General features: G+C 38.5%; 3 protein-coding genes across 11 annotated transcripts in view; 1 reads left to right on the top strand and 2 right to left on the bottom strand.

Annotated features, from left to right (window-relative positions):
• The first annotated feature begins 5,142 nt into the window (after nt 1-5,142).
• Nucleotides 5,143-16,118, top strand: LOC111322772 (fibroblast growth factor 18). Of its 3 annotated transcripts, XM_088729055.1 has the most exons (6): nt 5,143-5,337; nt 5,439-5,532; nt 5,609-5,771; nt 9,448-9,551; nt 13,405-13,527; nt 13,855-16,118. In XM_088729055.1, the coding sequence occupies exons 1-6, from the start codon at nt 5,288-5,290 to the stop codon at nt 14,128-14,130; spliced, it is 810 nt and encodes a 269-aa protein (XP_088585181.1). In that variant the 5' UTR covers nt 5,143-5,287; the 3' UTR covers nt 14,131-16,118. The 3 variants fall into 3 exon arrangements, with proteins under 3 accessions (XP_088585181.1, XP_088585175.1, XP_022781675.1); XM_088729049.1 differs by having other exon boundaries at nt 5,167-5,532; XM_022925940.2 differs by lacking the exon at nt 13,405-13,527 and having other exon boundaries at nt 5,176-5,532.
• Nucleotides 16,119-19,565: 3,447 nt separating this feature from the next.
• Nucleotides 19,566-20,749, bottom strand: LOC111322729 (uncharacterized). Its single transcript, XM_088729087.1, has one exon. It carries the CDS (start codon nt 20,747-20,749, stop codon nt 19,985-19,987), a length of 765 nt encoding a protein of 254 aa, XP_088585213.1. The 3' UTR covers nt 19,566-19,984.
• LOC111322708 (fibroblast growth factor receptor 2) overlaps nt 19,566-26,689 on the bottom strand; it is a 29,868-nt gene continuing 22,744 nt past the window's right edge. For 5 of the 7 annotated variants that reach the window (XM_088728754.1, XM_088728751.1, XM_088728765.1 and 2 more), the window contains one exon: nt 19,566-20,898. The gene's annotated coding sequence lies outside the window, so the exon portion shown is untranslated. Of the gene's footprint in view, nt 20,899-21,087; nt 25,780-26,689 lie in introns of all 7 variants that reach the window. The other 2 variants (XM_088728735.1, XM_088728741.1) reach the window with 1 other exon arrangement.

Genomic DNA, 26,689 nt, shown 5'->3' on the forward strand with positions numbered 1-26,689 from the left:
GCTGAAAATGAGTGCTTTTTTGATATGACACGTGTGCAAACAAATGAGTTGTAATACGAGTGACAAGTAATAACACTCGACTCTCTGTGATGTTTTTTCGTGCAAATTATTGATAAGTAACAATATGATTTCTCGTGCAATTTTGTTTGAATAAATACTTGTAAATTTTTCGAAGACTAAAAAATCGCACACGCCCAACGGCCGGGCTCGAGTAATTTTGTTTCTTTGATAAACTTTCTCGTGCCCGTTAACACCAACTGGCACTCGAAATCATGTCATTGCCCATACTAATTGTCATCATTTACCGAATTTTTTAAGCTTGTAATTTGTTCTTGTCGTGCATTGGGGAGATCTACTAAAATGATTTTTAATCATACATATATCTTATTAAACAAGCGCGAGGGCCGTACTGGGAGAATATCGGCCCGAGGTCTCGACAGTACGGACCGAGCGCAGCGAGGTCCGTACAAAAAAGACCGAGGGCCGATATCCTTCCAGTACGGTCCCGAGCAAGCTTGGTTAATAAGAGATTTATTATACGACTGAAGTTCAAAGGGACACAAGTGCGGTATCATTCGGGACCATTCGGGACAGTGCCCGGTCCAATACTTAGAGAATATTGGACCGGTAATAGAGCATTTTGATTGGTTGATTTTAGTTATTGGCTCTCTGACTGCCCGAGTCGTGTAATAAGATGACATATTACAGGTTACACTGTGACGGTATTACGATGCACAATAGTTTATGCAGCCATCAAACACACACGCACGATTTCTGTGATATTTTTTTCGTTATGAGCCACCATTTGCAAAGGCTTACGCAGTTTGGCAGCAGGAAGGTATGAGAGATCTTGTAATGGAAAGGGAAGAGATAGGGAGTGCCCGATCTTACAATCAAGCGACTTGTGCCACGAATCCTTAGCGTAGAAACGTAGATTCGCTTTTTCCAACACAAATGCAGAGAAACCGTTTGAAAGAAAAGATTATTTCATCTTCAGACTTATTTGTCTTCCTCTTCTCTGTACCTCTGAATTTGTTACATTGCTGTTAGAGATAACCCGATTATCTTGTTCGCGTACAAAGTGTTACGACCCACGTGTTTTTTCATGGTAGTTATTTTCCTCCCACTGATGATGATGAAAAATATTGTTTTCCTGAGAGATGAGTGAGTGGTGACACATGAATATCCCATAAAAATCAACCAGTTTCGTTATCTTTATGATACGCCCCCAAAATCTGTAAACAGTTTTCCTGGCCTCATCAAGGTAACTCGCCCAATCGAAAAACAATTTGAATTCCCTTCGCAATTTTTAGGTATAAGTTGAAATCATATCTCATAACAGTCATAGCCTAAAACCGTGAAGGCTTCGTCATTAGTTGAACGACTTAAGGCAGGTTTAAATATGACGGAATTACTATAAATATATTGACGTTCTTGAGGGCCGAATGTGGTCTATCGATGTGAAACAAATAAGAAATTCCGAAAAAAAAGATGACTTCAAAATAAGAAAGTTCCCTTTGACCGCACAGGAGGAAAACAACGGAAGCCGAACCCAGGATGTGATAAGCGCACACGGTAAATATAACTTTCCATGTTACACAAGTAAAAACAAATTTTAAAAGTTTCTTCGTGGGATGCACTAGACTTTTAAAAAGCCTTTCAAGTGCTAAAATACCTCTGGAATCATTTATACAGGTTACTTCTTATTTTCAGCTGTAGATGATGAGAAACAGATAAGAAATTCCAGAATAAGAGATGACTTCAATAAACAAGCTCGCTTTGACTGCACGGTAGGAAAACAACGGAAGCCGAACCCAGGATGTGATAAACACACACAGTAAAATAACCTTCCTTGTAAAGAATAAGAAAGATTTTAAGTTTGAGTGTGGTAAAGAAATATAGAAACATGTGTTTCGTCTAGTCGCGAGCGTGGGACAAGCAGAATTGTTCTTTTGTCCCACGCTCGGGACTAAACGAAAAAAACATCTTTCAATAACTTTCCTTGTTGCGCAAATAAAAGCAAATCTTAAAGATTTCCCAATAGTATGCACTAGAATTTTAAAAAGCCTTTATTTCAATTTTCAAAATACTTCTGGAATCTATTATACAGGTTGCTTCTAATCAACTGTGGATAAAACGCAACAGACCGGCGACACAGAACCACTCAGTAAGGAAATTAATTTGTGTCGCCTCAAAGAGAGTAAAAAAAATGCTCTGAATTGCATAAACCATGGGGCTCTACAACAATAATATCCTAATACTTTGCAGTTAAAAAATTATTGAATAAATATCACAAGAGAGACCATTGTTAGGCCTCGAGTTTAGCGCCTCGATTCCAGCTTGCCTCGTGGTAGCGCATGATGAGAAGCGGCTCCGTTTGTGTGATAAGTTATTTTCTACTATTCATCAAAAAAACAGAAAACCGATCCCCAAACTCACCTTCTTGAGTACATGACGAATGAAGCCTCATCTGGCATCAATTTTGAGAGACTCCTTTTCCCTCAGGAGTAAATGGGTAACGAGTAATTGCATAAGTTGTTTTGAGGGAGGCATTTGTTACCAAGTGTGCTCCTTTCATCTGTATCGCGCGTATGTCCATTAAGCCATACATTTGCTATGTGATTCCACTGCGGGATCCCACGTGTCACTAAATTAGTTTTATAGAGGTGTAGAAATGAACGTACCTTCACCCACTAGAAATGTTCGGCAAACAGCTTCGTTTGGACGACCACAAATCTTACAAAAGGTCTTCCCCTTCTAACCTCCGACGCCGATTAAGTGTACATAAGCTATGTTTCTTTGGATACGATGAATATATGAAGTTCATATATTTTTCAATATTTCTTTGTACGACAAATCCCGCAAATTGAAAGAGCTTGTTGATAACGATTTTACCTGCGGCAAGTTTGAATTACCGCTGATTCAAAACTTCCTGGTTAAATCCGATGGAAAGTGTGCAAAGGTATAAACACTTAAAAGCAGGGGCTCGAACGTTTCTAGGATCAAAGTCGCTCTTTAGATATGGCCATTGTAATTTTTCCTTTCTGCCATATCTCTGACACTCGCGTGGTACCTAGCCTGTTATTCGGTTCTTGATGAAAACAGTATGCAAAGTGAAAATCGCCAACCTCATCTTGGGTGGTCAAAGTACATCTATACGTTTATCTTTTTTTTGACTTAGAAACAATGGTCTAAAGTTTGGCCCAGAAGGAACACGACGCCATGTGCCAGTATCTGACGCGTCTGCTTCGGAGAGACCAAAGAGATCCGCAAAAGAACACTGTTGTTTTTAAACAATTCACAGATTTCTCAGTTTAAATTTAAATTTAAGCCGAAGGTTCCTATATCAACACCATGTGTTCTCGACAGTGAAAGGGTTGGTTTGCGCCTTCACGCTTGACAACTATTCTCCGTTTCCAAGTTTTTTCGCCAAAGAAAGTAACTCTTCCCACTTACCATAATTTGCCCGTTCTTACTTGATCTTTTATACACCACTCCTCAAATCTATTGTTATAACGTTGGGATTGCTTGATAGTTAGGCCTTTATGCGTTCTGGGAAAAGCTGATAATGATCTATACGAACAAACTTTTGTGCATTGCGGTTATTTGATTCTAGCATGATAAATAATTTGGCCCTTTTTTTTCAGAGAAAAGGAAAATGAGCGATCTACATGATTATGACCCTCGCCACTATTTCCTCAAAGAAAAAAAATGACATAGATGATGATTCAATAAGAATTGTGCCCTCGGGCTATTTAAAATAACCTCCGGCGAAGAAAGGTCCAGCGAGGTGCTAATACCTACGCAAAGGCCGAACAGCTAAAATCAAATGTAAGTGCCGGAAAGTTTTTGTGTGGTGCCGCTTACCTTTGAATTAATAGTCGTCTTTTTCCTTCTATTTTTGTTTTTATTGTTTTTTGTTTTAGGAACACATAAAATGAAAAGAAGCATGTTTGACAAATTTTCTGACTTATAAAGCTCATTAAAAAAGATCGTAAAGCGTTTTAACACCGGAAATTGCTGTTAAAAAGGTTACAGATAACAAGGAAAGAAGAAGCTAACTGATCAAGGAACTGCGTGAAACTTTTCGTTTCTGAAAGAACAGCCATTAAAGAACTATTGCCATAATTATCACAGCGGCAGCCTCGTGGTGCTCGCTAGTTGTGTGGCGAAACCACGTCCGGGCCAATCGCATGAAAACAGAGAAAAAACGACTCGACAAACAAAATCCCAACCCACCCAAAACTGTTTTTAATTTAAAGCGGGCTCTCACCTCTTCATTTTAAAGACATCTGTTAGATCACTTAGCAAACGAACAAATCAAAATCGTTGCCTTGTGCTGCTTTCCCAGCAGTTATTCCTCACCAGGCGCCAAAATTCAGTAAGTGATGCGTTGGATTAAAACCAAATTTTCCGGTAGGAAAAACCAACCGTTCGGGTTACTAACGAGAAAAGAGGAAGTTTGTGGGTGCATATAGAGAGTCTTAAGTCCTACCAAAATAAATAATTTTGTGTGGAAGTTACAATTTCAGTTTGAAAGTCTCTTCTTGGTTAAAAACGGATAAAATGGACCGGTTAAGTTATCTAGCCAATTGTACAATCTAAACTGGAAACGATTTTGCCGAGTATAAAAACAGAGTGTGTTCGGCATGAGAGTATTCATAAGTTTCCATCAATATTCTTGCAGAGAATATACCTTCACTGACAGAGAAGAGGCTTACCCTGTTTTTTTTTTTTTAAGTTAACCTCATTTTCACAGACTTTTATATACTCAACAGAGCGACAAAAAGAGTAAAAATTATATCCTAATTAAAGTGTCATTTGCATCTTCAGCTGAATAGACAGTTATGACAATTCAAAATCTTTGTAAACTTTCATATGGAGCGGCTTTTTTAGTAATATCTGTGGTACAACCCAAGAAAATACCTATTTCCTTGGAGTCCTTTCTCAATATACCGCATATTCCGGGTAACTCTCTGCCCTGGGTGTTACATTTTGGGCTTTCGGAATGCCGCCTTCGAAATTTACCCCAAGAAAAACAATTTTGTCCCTGGCCAAACAATAGGTAGTTTTTCTTTCACCTCAGGGGTTACACGTAACAGGACACCTCGGATGAAATCCTCTGTGGTATCACTTCCCATCTGAGAACTTCTCATTTACACTTGACATGGTGAGAAAATGTCTCCTATAAAAGCAGGCAGTTTGTGAAGACCTCGTTGGTTCATCTCAAACTCAGAACGGCGAGAAATCATTTGTGGACTGCTTCACCGACCGGTGATTTTCTACGATGGAGACGACACTTTCATCCCTGTGTGTTAGCGGTCTTATTTTAATCCTGTAAGTCGTGACAATTTGGAAACGTCCAGTTCAGACAACATGCCACACGTGTTGCTAAATGCTAATTTCTCTAGACTGATAAAATCTCCGTATCTCTTCAGCGTGCCGTTTGGTTTTAGCACCAGTCCCATTAAGAGGGGAAGACTATCGTACCCCTCGAGTTCCTCGATTTGTCCAACAGACCACTCCGTACCGGTAAGTAAAGATATTTAAACTCAATACAACACTATTATGTGGTAAGGGACCTTTCTAATTTGGTTTGTTATTTCAGATTGCCGATAGAATAGCATGTCATGTTGCAAAACAAAACGTTACTGACCACTACAGTACTCCCGTTGAGAGAATTGTTCAACTCTATTCAAGAGCCTCGACTGGTCATGTTCAAATAATGAAAACGGGACTAGATGCACTTGGTCAGGACGGCTCAGCTTACGGTAAGAGGATAAAGCTTAGTTAGGTACTTGGGAATTAAAAGGGTGTTGTTGCTCAAATTCTAACTATCAAAGGTCTTTAAAGGTTCTCATTTTTTCGCGTATCGTTTTCTTACTTGAGATCAAATTTGCCTATGCTTTCTGAGAAAACATAAAAGCATTTTTCAAAATAGAGTTACTCAACGGAAACTGCTCGCTATTGTATTTGTTGGGCCTCATTTTTCTGGATGTGGTTTTTAAATTTTTATAAATATCGTGATAATCGTATTTCGTGATAAATCGGAAAGCTGACAATCATATGGGGACCACATGAAAAATTTAGCGCCATTTGCGAAGGACACGCCAACAGCAATTGGCTCTCGGCGTCTTAAAGTATTTGCCTTGTATATATTTCTCCATAAGAGTTGCATTTAGGAAGCCAGGTATTTCGTCTTAAATGATCATTTTTGTGGCTTACTTTTAATTACGAATATAATTTCTCCGCGTAAAGGCGATAACCTCTCCTCTTCCGTTCTCAGTTCTCTTGGATAAATCGTTTTCAGAGCTACCATCTTGAGTCAGCAGTATAAAACTGTAAACGATTTTAGAAATTGAAGGTTCGATATATTTTTCTGGTGAAGTGCAGACAGTGAAGCTTCGAAAAAATGGCGTGAATGAGTTGGCATGGCCGGCTATAAGCTAAATTCGTGATTTTTGGGCTGGGTCTTTGCACCACAGGGATCGGAACTAAATAAGCCGCAAATGCCCTGTACTTTACTCTCTATTCGTTTCGCTGTGTTCGGCTTTTCATGACAAAATCCGGTGATTTATTCATTTAAAATTACCCACAGAGATGTTGTGGCCTCGGTGCGGGGTAAAAGAATGTACTGGCACAATATTTCGACAGAACATTGAACCTGGCTTCAAAGCAGACGTTGCGTTCATCAAAGGCGGTGATATCTTGATAGGAATGACGCGACATTATAGTTTTTTCTGCGTGGTTCGATCACAAAAGGCCTAATGCAAAATTAAGCCAAAACTGGTAAAAAAGTTGCAAGACTGATTAAAAAAACCGTACAAGCAGAAATACTACGATTCATTTTCCTACTTTATGTTGGCTCTCGGTTTATACTCTCTTACTTGTTTACGTTTGAAAGAAAGTTAATTAGCAAATCTGATTGTCCAAGATCTGTTTTGGAAAGTAAACTATCTAATTGTGTTTTAGTGTGAAATGTCCTCGCTGATGAGTAGAGCCGTTATCATTGTTTTTTCAGCTTGTAGCTTCGCTAATTGTCCTGTGTAATGGAACATGTGAGATGTTATTTTTGCGGGCTTAGTGTATTAAAAATTCTTTTTAGACATTATTTTCTAATTTGGTGGGTCAATGCATCGTGAGACAGGTTGCGTTGATTAGCGGTAGTTTGGTCGGCTTTATTTGATACTTGAAGTAGAGATGCAAAACAGCTTTGCAACTGGCATGGCGCCTCTAACAATTACTAAACTTGCAAATTAAAAGTATCCGTTAATTTTAGGTTGATTGACATTACCCTGGAAAAATAGCCTTTCTATAGCTCAAGAAACAATTCTGAAATGGAGTTTAAGGCTTTGACTTGAAAAATTCAACCTTTCACAACCACTTTTTTCAATGTAAACGCTACATAAAATTAGGAAAGCTTTGTGTTTGCAGGGGAAGTTAACCATTCCTAACTTTGTGATAAAATTAGAATAAATTCAGCAAATCACTAGGCAGGGATGTAACTCTTAGTGAGAGTAGTGGGAGAATAAACAATCGATTCCCGTTGTTATCATGATAGGTCAGACCATATGAATAAGGATAAATAATGAAGAGGGCGGAAAAATAACAAAAATATCGAACACTTATCTTGTTGACGATTCTGCTGGTGATTTTTAACAAAGCTCTTCTTTTTGTTTGTGCTTCATTCATTTCCTGTTTTGCTCACGTTTTCATGATATTCTTTACCTGCCGTGCGAACAAAGAACTGGCAGAATTGAATTTAAAAAAATGCAGAGAGACAAAACCATAGCCACTTATAGAGGTTTTGTTAATAAACATTGCCACAAAGAGACAAAGGACGGGAGTTGGCCCGGAAACGCTGAAATTTTCCGTGCAGTTTGGAGTTTTCTTGGACGTCTCCTTCGTTCCTCTGTGAGCAAGTACATTTTCTCTGGATGTCTGTGGTATCCAGGATGATCACAGACGAAGCTTCTGTCGAAGCTTTGACCTTCTTTGCATACTTTTTCATTCCAACGTTTTGATTTTAACAGATAACTTAAACAATCCATCATGCAGCAGGAAAACTTTTCGGGAGTTCATGCCGTGCAGTACTCATTCTTCAAGTTGTCTGGGAAGAATTTTTTTTGCGGGTCGAGATGGCTGAAATTTCTGTTTGGAACTAACTTTTGAAATTACTTATTTAAGAAAAAGAATTAGCACGAAAAGAAAGGTTGCTCTCTTGATTTTCGTTTTTCGGTTTAAAGAAGGCAGCAACACGTTCACCGTAAATTGACCGTTATTTCTCATGCGGAGTTTTTTTTTCACTTCGAGAAAGGTAATCACTTTTTTGGGGCGTTTTATTGCACGATTTCTTTTTCTATTTTCAGGGAATAAATTTGCCAATCAAGATTTATTTGATAAATTGTGTACTGAAAAACTAAAACTAGCGACATTTTCGTACTTCGCAGTATGAATGTACATTCATTTGTTGTTAGTTTAATAGCTCCGCACTGTTACTGAGATGTGTTAAGATGATCCTATGGATTTTGCTACAGCAAATATCTTTGCTGAATACAAAACGAATGTCTGCTTGGCCAATGGATTTCTTCTTTTCTCAGTATCTGCCCTTCACTTATCTCTGGACGACTTTTTTAATACAGATGCATACCTAATTTTAGCATTTCGTGTAACAGTTCAATCAACATCGGCCGATTAGTGCAAGATTTTTCCAGTTGGTTTTCTGCATGCAATGCTTAAAATATTTTGAGTGATATGTTTGGGCGATATGAAATTAAATTTTGGTTGAACGGACATTTAGATTCTCAAAAGTTATTGTCAGCCGGCTGGTGGCCGAGTGGCCGGCCGGTGGCCGAGTGGCCGGCCGGTGGCCGAGTGGCCGACCGGTGGCCGAGTGTCCGGCCGGTGGCCGAGTGGCCGGCCGGTGGCCGAGTGGCCGGCCGGTGGCTGAGTGGCCGGCCGGTGGCTGAGTGTCCGGCCGGTGGCTGAGTGGCCGGCCGGTGGCTGAGTGGCCGGCTGGTGGCTGAGTGGCCGGCTGGTGGCTGAGTGGCCGGCTGGTGGCTGAGTGGCCGGCTGGTGGCTGGTGGTCAGATCGCTGATGGTAAGCAACAGCTGAGTTTTGAGTCTTATGTAACGCTGAATGAACTTTTTCATCAGATGATTTTCCTCAGCCGCCCTTCAAAGTCAGACGGAATGTGAAAACTCTCAGTCAACTGGAGCTATCTTGTTAAGCCGAACTTGATAAGCATTGTGATTACGATAAGAGCAGTGACTCTCCATGACAAAAGTAAACATCTTATGGATCTATCAACAGAACTTTCTTCTTCCCCACACTGCTCGAGAGATATCATATCTTTTTTCCTAATTTTATCTAATTATGTTACCGCCCCATTTTCTTCACTTTTTGTCTTTTAAGCTCCAATGTTTTTATTCATTTATTTACTGCAGCGAGACTGGTGCTGGAGTCCGACAACTTTGGACGGATAAAGATCAAAAGGGAGAAAACAAACCGCTATATCTGCCTAAGTAAAAAAGGAGACCTCGTTATCAGGGTGAGGCTTGATTTATTTGTAATTACCTGTGCTCTGTTTCATTGGCCTAGTGTTATAACCATTCGAAAGTGATTATGTAACTGAGAAACGTAATAAGTATCGTCGGTTCTCGGTTTCTACTCGGTAACATTACTTTCTTCGATTTAATTTGTTAGTTCACACTGTTTATCAATCTTAACTTAAGATACCAGGATGTACTGACCGCTGAATAGGTTATTTTACTGAAATACTGTGGACGAAATGAAGTAAATGGATATCAATTACCCAGTTTCACGGGGAGTGTTGCAAGAAGGTTAAATACATACTATCGAGCGACGAGTTTTTGGACACAGAAGTTAACGAAATCCTTTCAATTACTATACCCAACGCTGACGAAATTCGGAACCCTGAAATATGTAAAGACTATCTTTTCGGTTTCAAACATAAAAGTCCTTATTAGTTACAATTTCACGGGATAATGTTTTAAAGAAATTCCTCAAGAGTAAGTAATCTTACTTTGACGAAGAATGCTAGAGAAGAAGGAGAAGAAAACTGCGAGACCATGCTGACATCTTAATACTAGGGGTTACAATTTCCGGGAACTCCCCCACTTTTTTAGTTTTTAGCAAGGGCGAGTAAAAGTAATATTTACATACATTTTATGAATCAACTTAAGCTGCGAATGCAGCCTAGATTGCGAACCATGCACTAAGTATACCCCTCTTGAAGGGATTGCAAGACATGCTCAGTTTTACCATGTACTTTTATTTTCTCTCACATATTAAAGGTAGAGCTTAGAACATCAGGTTATGTCGCAGTTTTAGTTCAGGCAATGTAAATATTTTAACACTTGACCATAGCAGACCAAAAAATGGTTATAAACACACAAATATCAAATGAGGACACAAATCATCCAATGGCCATTGTTCTTAACGTGTTTAGAAACTTTCACAGGCTGATGTAATAACTGTTGAATTTAGTGTGAGCGGAAAACAAGCTGAGCACACTATCATTTTTTTCCCAGATCGATATCGTGGACGTTTAAGTATAATTCAGGCAAATCAATACGAAAGCTAATCTAAGCGAGTAACTGAGATATCGTGCATTGCTACAGCACTAAAATTAGTTTTTAAAGTAAGTAAATTACAACGCTGTAGAGAGGTAATATCACCCCACGATCTAGAAATGCCTGAGATGTCATTGCACATGTTCTAGGGGGGCGATTTCATCACAAACATAACATGTTAGGCGCTAAAAATATTTCTGGAAAATATAATGAATTTCTCCATTTCTCTGCACGGGATGCTATTCATGTTATGTATACCCCAGCCATAATGTTCTCCCACGGATGTTAGCACACGTCAAGCTGTGCGGTAAGATGTACCTCACGAAGGGTCCAAAGTTTCTTGTAAACGATATGACGATGTGTTCCTCTTATCAGCAATAAATAAGGTTGCCTTTTGTTCTTTTTAGAAAAAAAAACCTTCATATTATCGTTATAAACCAAATGAAAGCTAAACTACAACTTGATGACCATTCTCAAGTTGGGTTTAATAAATGGTTAATCTTTTCACGTGATGTTTGCCGCTGGGTAATAAATCATTTTGATCGCACACGGTCTATTTATCTATTGTGTGACTATGTTTGGCAGAGACTGTACCGACATTGGATTGGAGTCCAATAAAAATAAAAAGCACAACTAGTGAAATACTAGTCTTAACTTTAATCTAGTTGGAAACAATGCTTGAAAGGAAAATTGACTAAAGTGATAAACAAACAAACAAACAGAGTGTGTTCAATGACTTTAATAATTAGTTGAAGACCTGTCTATGATGCTGAACTTGTCTGAAGCAGCCATATTTTTATCAATTTTCATCTTATTGATCAGTAATATAACGTCTGCTGCTCTTTCTTTCTTATTGTCTCATTGGCTGACTCACAAAATAGTTCACAGCTTTCCGCTAGAAACCGTTCATTATGATCTATCACATCAAGACGTCATGCGAAACATGTCTGAACTTATGTAAGACTTTTAAGCTTATATTTGTACCTGCTGCAGAAGTGAGGATCAAATAAGTTGGAGAGGGTTAAACCGGATTATTTTGTTGTGCATCGATCAGTCATTATTGTTGGTCTTGTTATGTTCTGTTGCCGTTGTCTTAGTCTTGGATGTCTATCTTCGTAGGGGTTCAATCGTTGACTAAATCGTTCATTACTAGTCTGTCTTCAAAGTTGCAGTGTGAAACTAATTATACTACCAAGAATAATTTCTGTCACCAGGTGGTATTAGTAGTTGAAAGTACAATATCTTTGCAATCTCTAGCCAATTTGCATTCAAAAACACCGCTTCAGATAAAACTAATTGACTGAAGAATAGAAAATGTTTTTGTCGCGACCTTCACTTCTCCTGACACACTACAATCAATGTCAAAAGACCAACGTCGTCGAGCACAACTGATGAATAAAAAAAATAGAACCCGGCTAGATAAAATTAGAACACTCAATTGCTGCTCTTATTTAACCTGAACTCAGGGCTGCAAGAACCCCGGCCAACATTCAAACCTGTAGATGCCATTTATCATAAAGCACCTAAATGGTACAAATAATGTCGAGGCGTTTGTTAAATTCGTTTGAAACAGTTCTGTCGAAGCTGATAATTCGCCATGATTTATGTTTATGATCAGTTTTCAGACCATGTTTGAGTTTAAGATTCAACAAACGCTCGACCAGATCTTTTGCAGTTCTGTTCCTGCCCAATAATTAAATCCACCCCACACGCCAGGCGGTGGTAATTATCAAAAATTGCGTTTCTGGACATACTAGTGATAGCTCAAAGTTAATCGGATGTCGTCACATCTTTGCTATTTTCAGAATTTCGTGAGTAGTGCCTTCCCCAAGTGTTGATTAACCTATTGTATTACAATGACATGCGATGCAGGGAACCTAGCGTAAGCGAGCACGCTATTAATGACACAACATATGGGAATATTTTTCATGGAAGCTGGAGCTACTTTGTTATGAATTCGTAGGGTGTAGTAAAAATATAGAGGTATGCACAGGAGCGGCAGGTTGATTGGCTGAGCTACCGGACACCGTGAGCCTCTTTATTCCTAAACCTTCTGCTTCGGCGCACTTCCATAATCCCATGTCAGGGGTGGAAGTTATTTCAAACTTCAACCCTGTCAACTGTGACCCTACAGACTTCACTCTTCTTGGGACTTTTATAGGAGCAAAGAATGTAAGAGTATTGCGATACCCGACTAGGTCCCTTTCCTCCCAACCATAGATGATAATTATTCCGGCCTTGGTCACAAGGCCGGAATATGATTTAACGGTTGTTTTGCCGGAATATGATTTAACGATGATGTAACGGTTGTTTGGCCGACCAATCAACCGTTTTTAGAAAAATTAATTCGTCAGGATATTTGGTGAGTCTTAGTTGCCTCTTTTCTTACATATCTCTTTCATAGTTTGAAAGTAATGTTGATTCCCCCATTGGCTTACGCTTAAATTACAATTTCATGATTTCCATACCCAGTCGACTTTACCTAAGATAAGATGATGTTATCTTCAAGAAAGGGGGAAAAGTGCGGGAGAATATCTTTACATTACTATGTGAAAAACTTGTCTTCAGCATTTCGTTTGTAACTGAACTCACCTTTCTGCTGATACTTAGTCGACTAAATCATCAGAAAGGCGTTTCTTCCTAGACGACTTGAATTGAAAAAAAAATCTGCAGAGTGTAAATAGCTATGATCCAGGCCAATCTACTTTTCTGGTTAAGTGGGTCAATTCTTCTTTCACCTTTCTCTCAAAAAGGAAACATAGTTCATTCTAGGAATTGGTTAAAGAGAGCCTCCTTCTTTAATTTTAGGGGGTTCCTTCATCAATCAAGAAAAGGGGCCGGCTCAAGAGATGGGGGTACCCAAAAGGTGTTCGAGTATATTTGCATAGCCTAGTAAACAAGAAAAAGAAGAAGAGAAAGACAATCGAGACAGTAAGAGGCTTTTGAAGTGCGAAATAACTGTTGTCAGTTATACTTACGAATACTCAAAAAAATGAAAAAAGTAGTAATGAATAGGAACTTATCCTTAGGCAAAACTTTCTGCGCCCCATTCGACCCTCACATATTCATTTTATGCGGCAATTTTTGCGACTTGCAGAAATCCCGCAAAACTACACTCTTGAATAAACCTTATAACAATAACAACGAATAAACAAACGAACAGACTAAAGTAAACAACTGAAAAGTCAACAAGACTATGTAAAACATTTTCAGAATTATTTGTTTTGGTAATGTGTTGTTTTACCATGAATTGTCCAGGTTAAGAAGCAAAAGTTTGCTGCAATGAGAAGATGCATTTTTAAAGAGGAGATGACAGGTGATGGTTACTTTCAGTACAGATCAGTCAGGTATCCACAATGGTACATCGGTTTCTCCAAAGGAGGGCGCCCAAGGCACGGAAGTAAGAGTGCCAAGCGAGCAATTTACCGCCATTTTACAATAAGAAACACACCAGACAGAAGACGACACACCAGGAGAGAGGCTAGAATTAAAAGAATCATTAAGTGGCTTAGAAAGAGGTTAAGGAAGGCTTAGATCCTCAACTCGCGAAGCCTGATAGGGAAATCTTTCTTTTGGCTGCTATACACTCTCTTGTGAAATAGTCAAGAGAATTTGGTGTCGTGTGACGCGAACACCCTCCGATGGACAAGTTTGTCTATTTTCATCGTCTGTTTGTTGGATAATGTATTGATACTTAAGGAGAAATTATATGTTAACTACTAAGATGTTACTATTATATGTTAACTACTTCTACGGCTTTGAGGGTACCAGTGATGCTCAACCTGGGGCCATAAAATGTATGCACATGCTGAAGACACAACCAAAACTGATGGACAACAACTCCGTTTAAAACGGTGGTCCAAGTTGAGTGGATCAACTTGGCATGTAGTCGAGTTCGGCTTTGTAAAGGGTAGTACTTTTAACAGGTTGGTAGCGTGACTCATGGTTTAAGATAAATTATGAGACTCTTTAAATACGGGTCTTAAGCTCTACTTAAAATACTTAGGTAGTTAGTGTGGCAATAATCATCACGAAAACGACTTACACCAGTTTTAGTTTAAGTTTCTTATAATCCCAAAAGAAGAATAAGGAATATTAGGAATAATTCCCTTAGGTATACTTTTTGCTTTATCTTTAATATTTTTTTTATTTTTAAAACTCATTATTACAAGGATCACGGAGTGGAAGTTCTAGACCAATGTTGACCCTGAAACATGCCCGTTTGGTTGATTGTAATGACCTTTTCATACCTTAGGAGTAATTTATGATATTAGGATCACCCAGGAAAGTTCTAGACCGATGTTCAAACAGAAACATGGAAGTTCACTCTCGCTAAAAGGTATCAAAATGCTTTTGAAGAATCCTGTGATCTTACTTTTTACCCAAATTTGTGATAAAAGGGGAACATATTGAAACTTTTCAAAAATATTTAATCTCTGTCGCGGTATTTATGTTTTCTTTCTGTAAGTGAAACAGCAATTTAAGTCAAGTTTAAAGATGCATTAATTTAATGAATTAATGCTCCTTCGAAGCTGTAATAAAAGATCAACGATTTAAGATACAGAAAAGCTAACTAAAATTCACAGGAAAATGGCGGAAATGTATCGATGGAGTTAAATCATACAAACAAAGCGCCCCGTTGGATGTTGCTAGTCCCATTTATTTTAGCGAGCCGGTTAGTCTTTAAGCAATATGCAATTATGTCAGAAAACTCGCAATTTCGGTATTGTCGACGGTATGAGAAAGGAAACGGAAGCTCTTCTCTGTAATTTGTCCTCTGAGTCTACAAAGAGTACCCAATAGAATATACTCAGCAAAATGGACCACAATTGCAAAATGGACCACAATAAACTGAGTGCCCTTACGCCAGAACGTGCGCGTGAACTTAATCAAAAACAGCGTTTCAGTCCTTGCTTCCCCGTTGGGGCCATTCCTAATTTAACATGCCGACGTAGTCCAAGGCTAAGCTGGTTTTTGATTAGAGAAAACTTATGAAGTCCTCCAGATTACATGTGCTTCTATTGTATTATGATGTTTGACACTTTTTTGGGCTTCATCCAAATCTCGTGAGTCACTTTTCATGTAAGCTGTGTCACGTGACGTCTCGACATGATAATGGTACTGGGCGTGCCCATTGCAGCCGAGCTTAGCGCACCGACTGCTCGTTTCTCTTCAAGTCTTTTAGTTGATGGGATAAGCTCCATCGTCTAAAGAGGCTACCCTTGGTTACAGTGCGCGCATTTCTTTTCTTTGGCAGCCGTGGTGGAGAGGAGAAACCGTAACACAATACCATGTAGTTCCTGTCTCTACTGCATTTCGAGAATACGTAGCTGTAAGATTATCGTGTAAATATAAAATCATTATTGTAAACATGACACTTCAATATCTTAGCAATTCGGTGAACTTAAGTGTCTGAGTGCTGTGAAGACTGAACGTGATTGAACCAATACTGATAGGCTCTCAGCACAAAGGACACAACAAGAAAATTAAAAAATCAGTTCTGTACGTAAATAGTTTGTAAATCGGTGGTCTCTTTGAGGAAAGTAAACTACCATTGCCTTAAACATCATTCACAATGCTGATATTGACCTTTTAGGTTTTCCTTGATTCCTAGCTAGCTACCAGCATTATTGTGATCAGAGCCCTTGAAATTACTCTCATAGGATTCTGTTTATTGTTCTTAGGGTGTTTGGGTTCTTAGAACATGGGGACTACAACACAGAAACACAGCCCAACTAAGAGTGATTGAGGAAAGTCAAACAAATTACAGTGATAGTTTTGTTCAAATGTTCACTGTTTAACTTTTCCTTATTGAGAACGTCTACAATATTCAATTATGCCTAGAAAATCTGACACAGATACTCGAGATCGAAATTCTTATCCGCTGCATCTGACAAATGTATATCCGGGTCAATGATTTCAATAACCTTGTTTCCGTTGCTTTCATATTCGCCGCCATATCACGTGTTTAAAATCTGGCGAGAGGGAAATATCATAACTCATCGAATACAATCATGGTGTTTGGCCGCTTATCAAGAGGATAAAAACAAAGACATCGACTGATTGCGCCTGTTTTCTCCTTAGGTCGAGTTCGATGACGATATCCTGTTCTAGAAGTACCCTAATAATCACTAAGAAAGGCTTTCAGTGTGTTGTGGTACTTGAGTGTGTCACGCTGTTTCTGCACTTTTTCTTGTTTTACAGTTTTGATCAGTTCTTTGACTTAATTCTCTTATTGCGCAACGAGACCGGAAATTATTTCTAGGTATAGCTTGACTACACCACAGGAACCAAGGTTAGATGTCAGGCTTTGTAAGGCCGCAAAATCAAGATCAGGCGTCTCATTAATTTTATTAGATAATGAATTTCCTATCTCTAGAACTATTTACAGGAGTTTTGTCAGAGAGTGGGAATTTATTAAGGTTAATGTGTGATTGCACGCAGTGTCAAAACAAAGCAACGACTGTTACGTTTGGTTTCCGGAGCTGATTTTGTCGTTGCGCCAGCGGATGTACACCCTTAAGATAAATAAATTAGTATTAAAGATTAGGAAATACTTGTAATATAATTTTTAGGGAAGCCATTGAAGTATGTGGGAAATGACACGCTTGTCAGAAATGAACATTGGCACGTTTGTATGTGGGAATGGACATAGCTGATTGAGTAGGATATGCTTTGTGGTTATCAGAATATCTGGAAAAAGTGAGAAACGGTAAGATTGAAGATAACAAAAACAAGTGGTTTTGTCGAAGTTTCCCCATCGTGGTTGCTTCTCTATTCTCTAAATTTAGCTGAGAAAAAAATATCCCCTGAAGTTAAATTAAAACCAATAAGAGAAAAAGGCAAAAGCGTCTAGCAATGACAGTTGTAAAAATATTTGCAAGATATTTTCCAAAAAGTGTTTTATTTTCATAGCTAAAAAATACAGCAAGGTCGGGTGTTCTTGACAAAAATTACAGAATCTAGGACGTTAATGTAGTTTTAAGATAGTGTTGTAGTCTAATATAATCAAAGTTCCTCAAAAATTGAAAAGTTTTGGCTAAATGGCCCGTCTTGTGGGTAGCAAGTAATGAACCATTTCCTGCTAATGGTTTATTACACAGAAAAATGACTCGCCAATTCTATTATTGTCTATCAGCCTTTTTTCACGCCGCGTAGGCAATACTAACGGGAAGCGTACTTATTGGTCATTGTGTTCAAACAAGACAGAAAACGTTGCTGACGTAATTTAAAATTACAATTATGAAATTAGAGAACATTAACAATTATTTTGAAAAATAATGTTTTGTCCAAATGCACAAATTGTGGGCTGATGTTACTTCTTTCTCGCTCTTTTGATACTCCAAAAAAGTTATTTTAGTTATTGACGCAAATGCTTATGACGTTTTAAGAACAGGTGCGGTGCTTTAGCAAGCAGACTTGCGCTAAGGATGAAAATAGAGCGAGATATTTTTCTCCCGCAGTTTAAATCAACAATTTCTTTTTTTTTCTATGCAGAAGATATGAACCTTGCAGTTATTCAGTATCATTGCTACCGTCTTAATATAAAAGAGGGGAGACAAATTTGAATATAATAATAACGTTTCGCTTTTTTAGTCAAAAAAAATTGATGATTCCTAGTAAACACAGCCAAACCGGAAAGGGAAAAAATCATGAGAAGATCCCTAAATCAACTCCTTGATGAACTCACGGAAAAACGTTTCTTTTAGGTGTGTATCAACACTGAGTGTAAACTGACTGCGCTTTTGTTTGAACATACAAATTACAATGCAAATTTTTTCAACTGAAAAATATAAAAATGTCTACAGGTCTATGCATTTGTAATTAAAACGAGGTACATCGTCTTAACGCTTAAAAAAACTCGCCAAATGTCTACGTTTATACAAACTTGCATAACAGATTTGTTCCTAGTTTGCTGTTCTGACTCGAATTAAACCGGAGGAAAACTCAGGGTAATTAGGCAAATCAATCATCATTTTTTGTCCTTCATTTGGCATTGTGTATCGTGAACTCATGTGTCATAAAATATGGATCGATGAAAAACCGCAAATCACGATAACTTTAAGTAGTATTTCGAACGAAGCGTTGTTGCGTAATGTATACACTTCCATTGGTCCTGTCTCAATTTTTTCCTTGTTAGAATTTGACAGCTGTGAGAGAAATCCTAACCTCAATTAATCGGTTTATAAGCCATGAATTTGTTTAGTCACAAGTCGTCTCAAAGGCAATCACTTTAGTTTCAAACCAATTTTAAGCGAAAGTTTATAAGACTTGTTTAGCTCTTTGCGACAAAGAAATAATTTGAATAGCGATAACAAACATTTACACTTGGGCAGAGTTCTTAATTGAAAGTGAGCTGAAGGACTGACTTCGCGGTGGGCAAATTAAAAATAAAATACTTGACTGCTCATCGTCTCATTAGGGCATTAGAAGGCGGGTTGAGTTTGCGAAACGAAAGCCTTAGCTTCTCAAAAATAAAATCCATCTTGCTAAAGCCGAGGTCATGATCTTTAGTCACATGTATTCAGTCGAGAACATCAGCCGCGCTGTGTTATCAGTGTTTACAGGAATCCGTCAGGATGTAGTAAGATCACGTCTCTGAAAAATTTTAAATGTAAAAGAGACACACTATAATTCTCTAAAATTGTATACTGAAAGGAAATAGCTAACTGAGAAACTGATCCGAGTCACCTAGAAATCCGTCAAAATGAGAGATATCCTTCATAAGCTTTCACATGCCGCGGGCCCTTTCCAAAGATCCTAACAACTTCCTAAATATTGATATTACTACTCGAAGTTTAGCATCACAGCCCGTCGATACTGCTATAAATGTAAAATCTGACCTTGCATGTGTAAATCGTGGATTCGAAATTTGCAGAATATTGCTTGAAGAAGAATAAAATCCGTCTCTCCGGAGCAAATGTTAGAGAAATGTACACTCCCGGGGATATCAACACCATAAACGGATCTACTAACTGTACAAGAATTTTTAATTTTTTTAACTCAAACAAAATTCATGTACATAGTTTTCAGGTGTAAAATTAGTGTCTATGTCTTTCTCATTAGGGAAGATTCCACAGATAGGCCCCAAAGAGAGCAACAGGAAAACGTTGTCCTCACGTGAAAACATCAGTTTGGCTTCTTAGCCGATGCCTATCACAAAAGAAGCTAAATGGCGTTAATTTTCCCTCGAGAGCTTCGCACAATTACGCGCCGACCACTATAACATAATTATTAACAGAGGGCCTCCTTTGAACAAATTTGATATTTACAAGGAAGGTATAAATAAGGCATATGAATTTGATAGACAAATTTCAATTTGAGGGATCGATACGAACCCGCTTAGCTAAATTATAAATTATTCTTGATCTGCACTAATCCAGTGCACTCAGACAGGATCCTTGGGTCTTCTCTGCCGATTCATAATGTCTTTTCTCTGTCTTTTATAGCAAACACACATCTCGGAACATCCTTTCAACGGTAAATAGCAAAGAAGGCACGGCAGAAATAAAGAACAAGCCGCTAAGCACCCCCATCTTCCAAAGCAAGATTTCCTTGGGGGACCACACGAGCACGGGTGCTCTGCCAAACTGCCTTCATCGAACGAATCCTTCGAACAATGATATAACACCGCTTTGACCCCGCACATACAACTTGCATAGTCTATTAACACGTCCACGTCCCGCTTACAGCAAAAAATTTTGACATCGTCATCTTCATATTGTTTGCTTTGGAGTACATTACTACTGCGACGAGTCGATCGTGATATTTGCGCCGATGCTGCCTGTAATGTGGGTCTCGGCTGTGAAGTTACAACCTGTGTCTGTGTATTTCGTATAGTTCCTCCCGTATGCCTCCTAACAAATGCATTGAACGTTCGGTTGGTGGTGGGAGTCGATAAACTTAACCGCATGTCACGATCCGCAACTAAGATCGGCTGACGAGGTGTAGTGCTCGTCTCTCGCTTCGTAGCCGCCGCGATAACACAATAGTCAGAGTGATATTCATCTTTACTCACGATCGTCTCAACCTTTCCAACAGTGTTGTGTGGTCGTATCCGATGTTTTGAGTCGTATTCCACACTCCTTTTCTCCCAAACAATAGTCTTTTCCAAAGGGTTCTCGTGTATAGTTATGGCTGTCTCTACCGCCATCAAACATTGATCGCCATTCAAAAAGACCTCATGCAAAACGCTGTGGATTAATTTCGCCGGAATCAGGCGTCTTCACGTTCACCTCGATCCAGCGAGTGAATTCCGAACGCCATCATAGGGCCACAGCGAACGGGAGAGCTACAGGCGACCTGAAAAATTAAACCCAAAGTACGTTGACCAAATGAAAACCCTTGGGACCTAAATGAACATGAATAAAGCTTTCATCAATTAACATTACGTTAATCAAAACACGGGTTTATATATAGTATCAGAATGTTAGAGGTTGAAGGGCATACAGCTAGAGTTGTAACATAAAAGTAATATCCATTTTTCCATACCTACACTAACGTTAGCAGTGATACAGCCAGCTAATTTAAAACGAGCAAGATAAATTGTTTCCCAATGTCCAGTGAAATCAAACAAAAGTTCCGTGTTGAGAATGCACTGCCAGCACGCGCAGGAAATGGAGGAATGTTTCCGGTAGTAGTCGGGATTCTTACTGTTCGCGACATTGGCCAGTAAACTTATCCATTCAGAAAGCAAATAAACCCAACACGCGTTACACTCCAGCGCGTTCGGGCGCCTAACCACTGATTGAGGACTCTACGCGAAGCAGCGCGCGATTTGCGAGCGCTTGAGAACTAACTTGAACAACAGCTCACGCGTGGAACTCTCGAATGAGTTGACTATTCAAATCACTGCCTTGAGCTACAAAAAAACCAAAATTTCACCGCCCACGAACTATTGTGATTTGTGACGTCATGTACCCGCCCCTTTTGAAGCAATTGCCTAGCAAGACATTTGCTTTTCAATCTTTCGTGTGTGCGTGGCAATCAAATGAAAAACAGGCGATCCGTCGATACACTATGTATCTTTGCATTTCTGCAAACTTCCTTCTGACACGGGGAAACGGTGCAAGGAAAATTTACGACGATCATTGGAAGGCCTTTTTATCTGTTTATTAAAAAGGCCATATTGCTTGCTGAAGACAGGCTCACTCAATGTGACTTCCGGTTTTATTCTGGTTAGAACAAAGGCAATAGACAAAGGGTTTGTTCGTATGTCTTTTCATTTACATAATGAACATTCTAAACATTTTAGAAAATTTACTCAGAATCCTAGGAGGTTTATCATTTCTTGCCTTCTGATCGTTACATCGAGCTTTGTTCCAGAATTCTTGATTTCTTGCGGCATTCCGTTAGAACGCTTGAAACCTCTCGTTTTCTTGGCAATTGTCAACTCTTTGAAAACAATTTTCTTGCAATAACTTTTCGGTCCAAGATTGACAGAGTGAGTAGTTTGTATGTTTGTTCTCGTTTCTTTGCTTTAAGCACGCATTAGGGAAACTACAGGATTGGATCCAGGCTATAAGACACTTGATATCGATGTAAGTGATGACCTAGAGTTTTGGGGGGTTCATGTCACCCCTTATAAATGAGACCGAAATTGGGTCAACCACCATGCCATCAAACCCATCACTTCCGATACCAGTTTCCGATCTAGTGTGATGCGATTTAAGATGACAAACAAATCTGCATAGAAACCATCAAGCACTCGAGAATGGTGGCTTAGAAAGAAATAGCAAAATCAAACACGTCAACTCTCGATCGATTTAATTATATACTAAAACGCATTTGGCGTATGCAGATGGCAAGAGACCGCCATTTCAGGTCCGGTAACCCAACACTTGAAAGTGGCGTATTGGCCTGGAGGGGTGTTTGAATATTGGATGCCGTTATAAATCTGCTTCAAGGCCAGCGTTGGCGGTGGCGCTGAAATCTCAAACATTTGGCTCTTTTTGATCAAAAGTCTTGAAAATGAATGTTCTCTTTAAAACTGCCCAGTTATTTACCGACGTTTTCAAACAACCAAACCAAAATGATATTACTCGACTTCATAAGAAAAAAAGAACAATATACACAATTGCTTCTCCATAAACAATATAGTTTCCGGTCGTCAGTTATCTTGCTTTCTTCCAGTAGGTTCGCTAAAATATCTGATTTCTAACAACTTAGTCATTGATGCTATTTCTTATTGGTGATAGGGAATTTCTTTAATACAGTAAACATTGCGAAGGTCGACGTATTTACGGTGCATACCGAAAAAGCCAGGCAAAGATTCAAACGTATCTTTCCTCTTGTTTTTTTGCACTTCAAAAGGTACCGAAAGTGTCAAATTGTAATTATGGTTGAAGAAGAGTGTTAGCGTCTTTGTTAGGGGTTTCCTGCTTTGTCCATAGCCCTATTTTCCATCAAAACAAACACCTGCTAAGGGCTTCGAGACGCTGAATTAGCGCCAGCAATCTTTGTGCCAATTTCCTGCGTCACCGTGGAACTCGACAGCGAAGGAATGCCTATGTGTGTACACAACCAAATTAAATACACCCCACCAAATGCGACAGAACTTGATTCAGCAAACATAGGGGGCTTTTATGAATCAACTGGGATGACAGTTTGGATGAGTGGTAATTTCAGAGCCGCAGGGAGTGTAAAAGAATAATTGTTTGTGCGTAATACAACCGCAACCGACGGTCAAGTGACATGCAAATTTCATTTGCGCTATTTTGGGAATAGTGCAAAGACAGGGTACCCAAGCAACCTGTCTGAAAGTAAAAGCTAACTTCTTTAGAAAAAAAGTATTTAATGTGTTTTTTGACAATTTTTGCTTGTAATAGTATATGAACATTCCTCTGTGCTAAAGAAAGTATCACAACGATTATGTTTAATGTTACTCCGCTCATATCACAGAAGTTGGGTCGTGCCAGAATATAAAAAGTGATTTGTATATGCTGTAAATACGGATATTTTTTAAAGCATTCTCAATTTTTTTGCCATGTTGTGTTTTGTTTAAGATATCCTAACCTCATTTTTTCCTCTTTCTATTTTTTTGTAATATTGCGTCCCAGACAGCGGAAACATGATTTAAAAGATAAAAAATTACACTGCGAAACCTCTGCTGACCCCTCTCCTGCCATAAGTTGGCTTTGGCTTAATCATTATTTTGATTTCTCAGATGACATTTTGAAATACATTGAGCTAAATGTGCTCATTCGGGAGACTAACTGATGATAAGTTCTCCGTGTTGTATAGCGTGAAATATATAACAGGTGCGTACGTGCTATATATCGATACACCTTGCTGATAGAAAAACAAATTGGATTAAACAAAAAAAGAAAAAAAAATCCTCAAGAAAGCAAAGCTAGAGCGTGAGATGGGGTTCAAAATCAAACTCTTTATGAAAGCAATGGAACAGTAGCAGTATGGGATCGTTTGGAAAAATATTTAGCCACCTATTTTCAAATGAAAAAATCATGTTTTGTACTCACAAACATCTACCAGACCGTGTAAAATTGCTTGAGAGAAGCTATTTTTAAGTACATCGCCTAAAGACGTTTTTTAATAACAGGCCTTGTCTGAGAAGAAAAGATTTAGGAGAGGCAAATTGGATTAAAATGAAATAGGGTCAAGAGTGACTTCCTCAGGATGAAATTGTGGTGCCAAAACAAGCTATCGGTACAATGTCATTAAACTGGAAAGGAAGGCGAAAGACAGGCAGCAAAAGGACATATGGGACAGGAGTTGGTTGTTTTTGCTTAGTGCTTGGAAATACTCTCAAAGTAGATGGTTCAGTACAGGATTAATCAATTAATGAATCAATTTTTCATTTAAAATTGGCGCGCCCGAGCGTGGGAAAAAATGAGAGAAAGAGAAAAATACAAAACAAAAAACACCAGACAAACAGGGATCAGAGAAAAAAAATCCGGGACAGGATGCTTTAATTAGTTGGTGTTAAGGATTTATTTTATCACGTTGCCTATTTGCGTTCTGCAGTTTTCGATCTTTCCGGATTTGCAGGATCTTAGAATTCTTTTATAGATCATAGTATATCGAATTTCCAGTGGCATGAAACATAACAAAGCCACTAATATCATCATACGTGTCTTTCAACGAAAGTCCTTTACTAATCGTTTTTCCCTTCAATAATTTGGTTTCTCTCAGCTTCGGAAACGTTTATATGATAGCAACTAAGGAGGAAACTCTTCATGCTGACCTCAATAAACCCTTAATAATCGTGGGAATGATTTTTGTATGCAACAGCAATCTCACGCATTCAGTTCTGTTTAATAATATCAACAATTTCAAAATCTTGAAGATCTTTAAATCAGTTCCGGTAATTTTTAAAGTATTTCCTTTATTTTAGATTGTCTGTAAGATTTTGTTACTAAGAGTTTTAGATGTTTTAGGGTCTTATCGTGGCTAAGAACATATGTCGAGTTACAGATTTCCCCCTGCAAGGATAGAATCATGTTAATGCTATAACCGCTAGTTTTGGTAATGATTCCCCCTTTTAGTGTTTTTATTTTGTCTCTAAAGAAGAAACACTTGGGTTAGAAAAAATGCAATAATGATAATAATAATAATAATAATAATAATAATAATAATAATAATGATGATGATGATGATGATAAGAAGTTTTTCTAAAGCTATGTGCTAAGTCTGTTTTTGTTTCAAAAGAGCTCTCTAATAGATTTTTTCGCGCAAGAATCGAACCAAGAGGATGAAGTCTCTACAGAGGCCTTTATGTCTCAGAAAGGGTTCAGTTATAAACAAATGTAAAATTACAACAAATACTTGGACAAAATGTCAAAGTTTCTTGTTTTCTAGGCACATTTTTCTGATGATTTTGTTTGGCTGATTCCCTGGATGAAAGGCTCAGCCATAACTTCGAAGCTAACCTCGAATAGTTAGCTAGTAACGACTCAAGGCACGACTGCAACTGCGCATGCCTGTCAGGGAACTGTATGCTCTGTAGATAATCTTCAGCCTTGCTGTTAACACCCTCTCATGACTAAAATGGCTATCGCTTTTCTTTTCTGACATTCCATCTTTGCGAATTTGGTGTTAGAAATTCCAAACTAGATAATGCACTCCTACACACTTATAAACCGTCTGCTTGCCAGTGGACTTCATGGGCCGAAAGTTAGGTTGAGCACATGCAACACAGATTGGGATACCTGATAATCGTAAGTTCTGATAAAGAATGTAAAAAAGTTAATTGTATTCAAATAAACTGAGAATAACAGGTTTGACCTTCTAGAGTGATTTAAAATGCAAACCTCCTCTGAGGACAATTTTATCTTTTGATCACCAGCAACATACTATAAAATGTCACTGTGAAGCTTGTCACTCCTATATATCAGTGAAATTCACTGAATTCATTTACTGAATTCAAAATCGGTGAAAGAAGGATCAAATTTAAAATAGCAACTCGACACAATAGGGACCTAAGAAGAAAAACTCGACTCCTGGACTTGGTAATGGTTAGACTAGACACCTGCCAGATTAATCAGATTAGGAAGGGAAAGTCAGGAACCTATTTTTTTTTCTGTCAGACAGGTAATTGATTGAAATTTGCTTGAAAATATATGCTCCACTTACTTTCTGATCTCCTTACCATTTCGCTATAGTCTTATTAAGAAAATTTATTCCGCAAACACATTTTCCGTATGACAATTACAGTTACAGTTCGTAATTAAAGTATTAACATTTGACACAAAAAATACACAATGGGAAAGTGAACCATTGTCGCTAATCCTGTTAAAAGAAGTGTGAGGTCCTGCCTGCCTCGGATTACGAAAAATAAAACGAAAACGAAGTTGTTCCGCTTGATAACAAAGGTTGAAAGGCTCAAGGGGGTGCAAAAGAACCCCATATATGGACTTGCGCACAAGACGAGACCGAAGAGAATGAGAATTTATAGAATTTGACCGAGAATGTATCTGTAGGATGTTAGCAACAGCTGCGATACAGCTCTTTGAAAATTCTGAGGAAAAGAAAGAACGAATTTTCTAACTAACGAATAAGTGTGAATCAGCTTTAAGACAACGCGAAGCTAAACATTTAATTCAACCCTGTTCGCAACACTGCAGGGACCTGTTGA

Source organism: Stylophora pistillata, chromosome 1 (assembly GCF_964205215.1).
Source record: "Stylophora pistillata chromosome 1, jaStyPist1.2, whole genome shotgun sequence".
NCBI lineage: Eukaryota > Metazoa > Cnidaria > Anthozoa > Scleractinia > Pocilloporidae > Stylophora > Stylophora pistillata.

Bases quoted from the DNA above. Each gene is read 5' to 3' on its own strand.
- LOC111322772 (XM_088729049.1), top strand. From the start codon at position 5,377: ATGCCACACGTGTTGCTAAATGCTAATTTCTCTAGACTGATAAAATCT. The intron at 5,772-9,447 runs GTAAGAGGATAA...TATTTACTGCAG, and splicing joins TCAGGACGGCTCAGCTTACG to CGAGACTGGTGCTGGAGTCC. The intron at 9,552-13,404 runs GTGAGGCTTGAT...CTTTAATTTTAG, and splicing joins AAGGAGACCTCGTTATCAGG to GGGGTTCCTTCATCAATCAA.
- LOC111322729 (XM_088729087.1), bottom strand. From the start codon at position 20,749: ATGGCGGTAGAGACAGCCATAACTATACACGAGAACCCTTTGGAAAAG.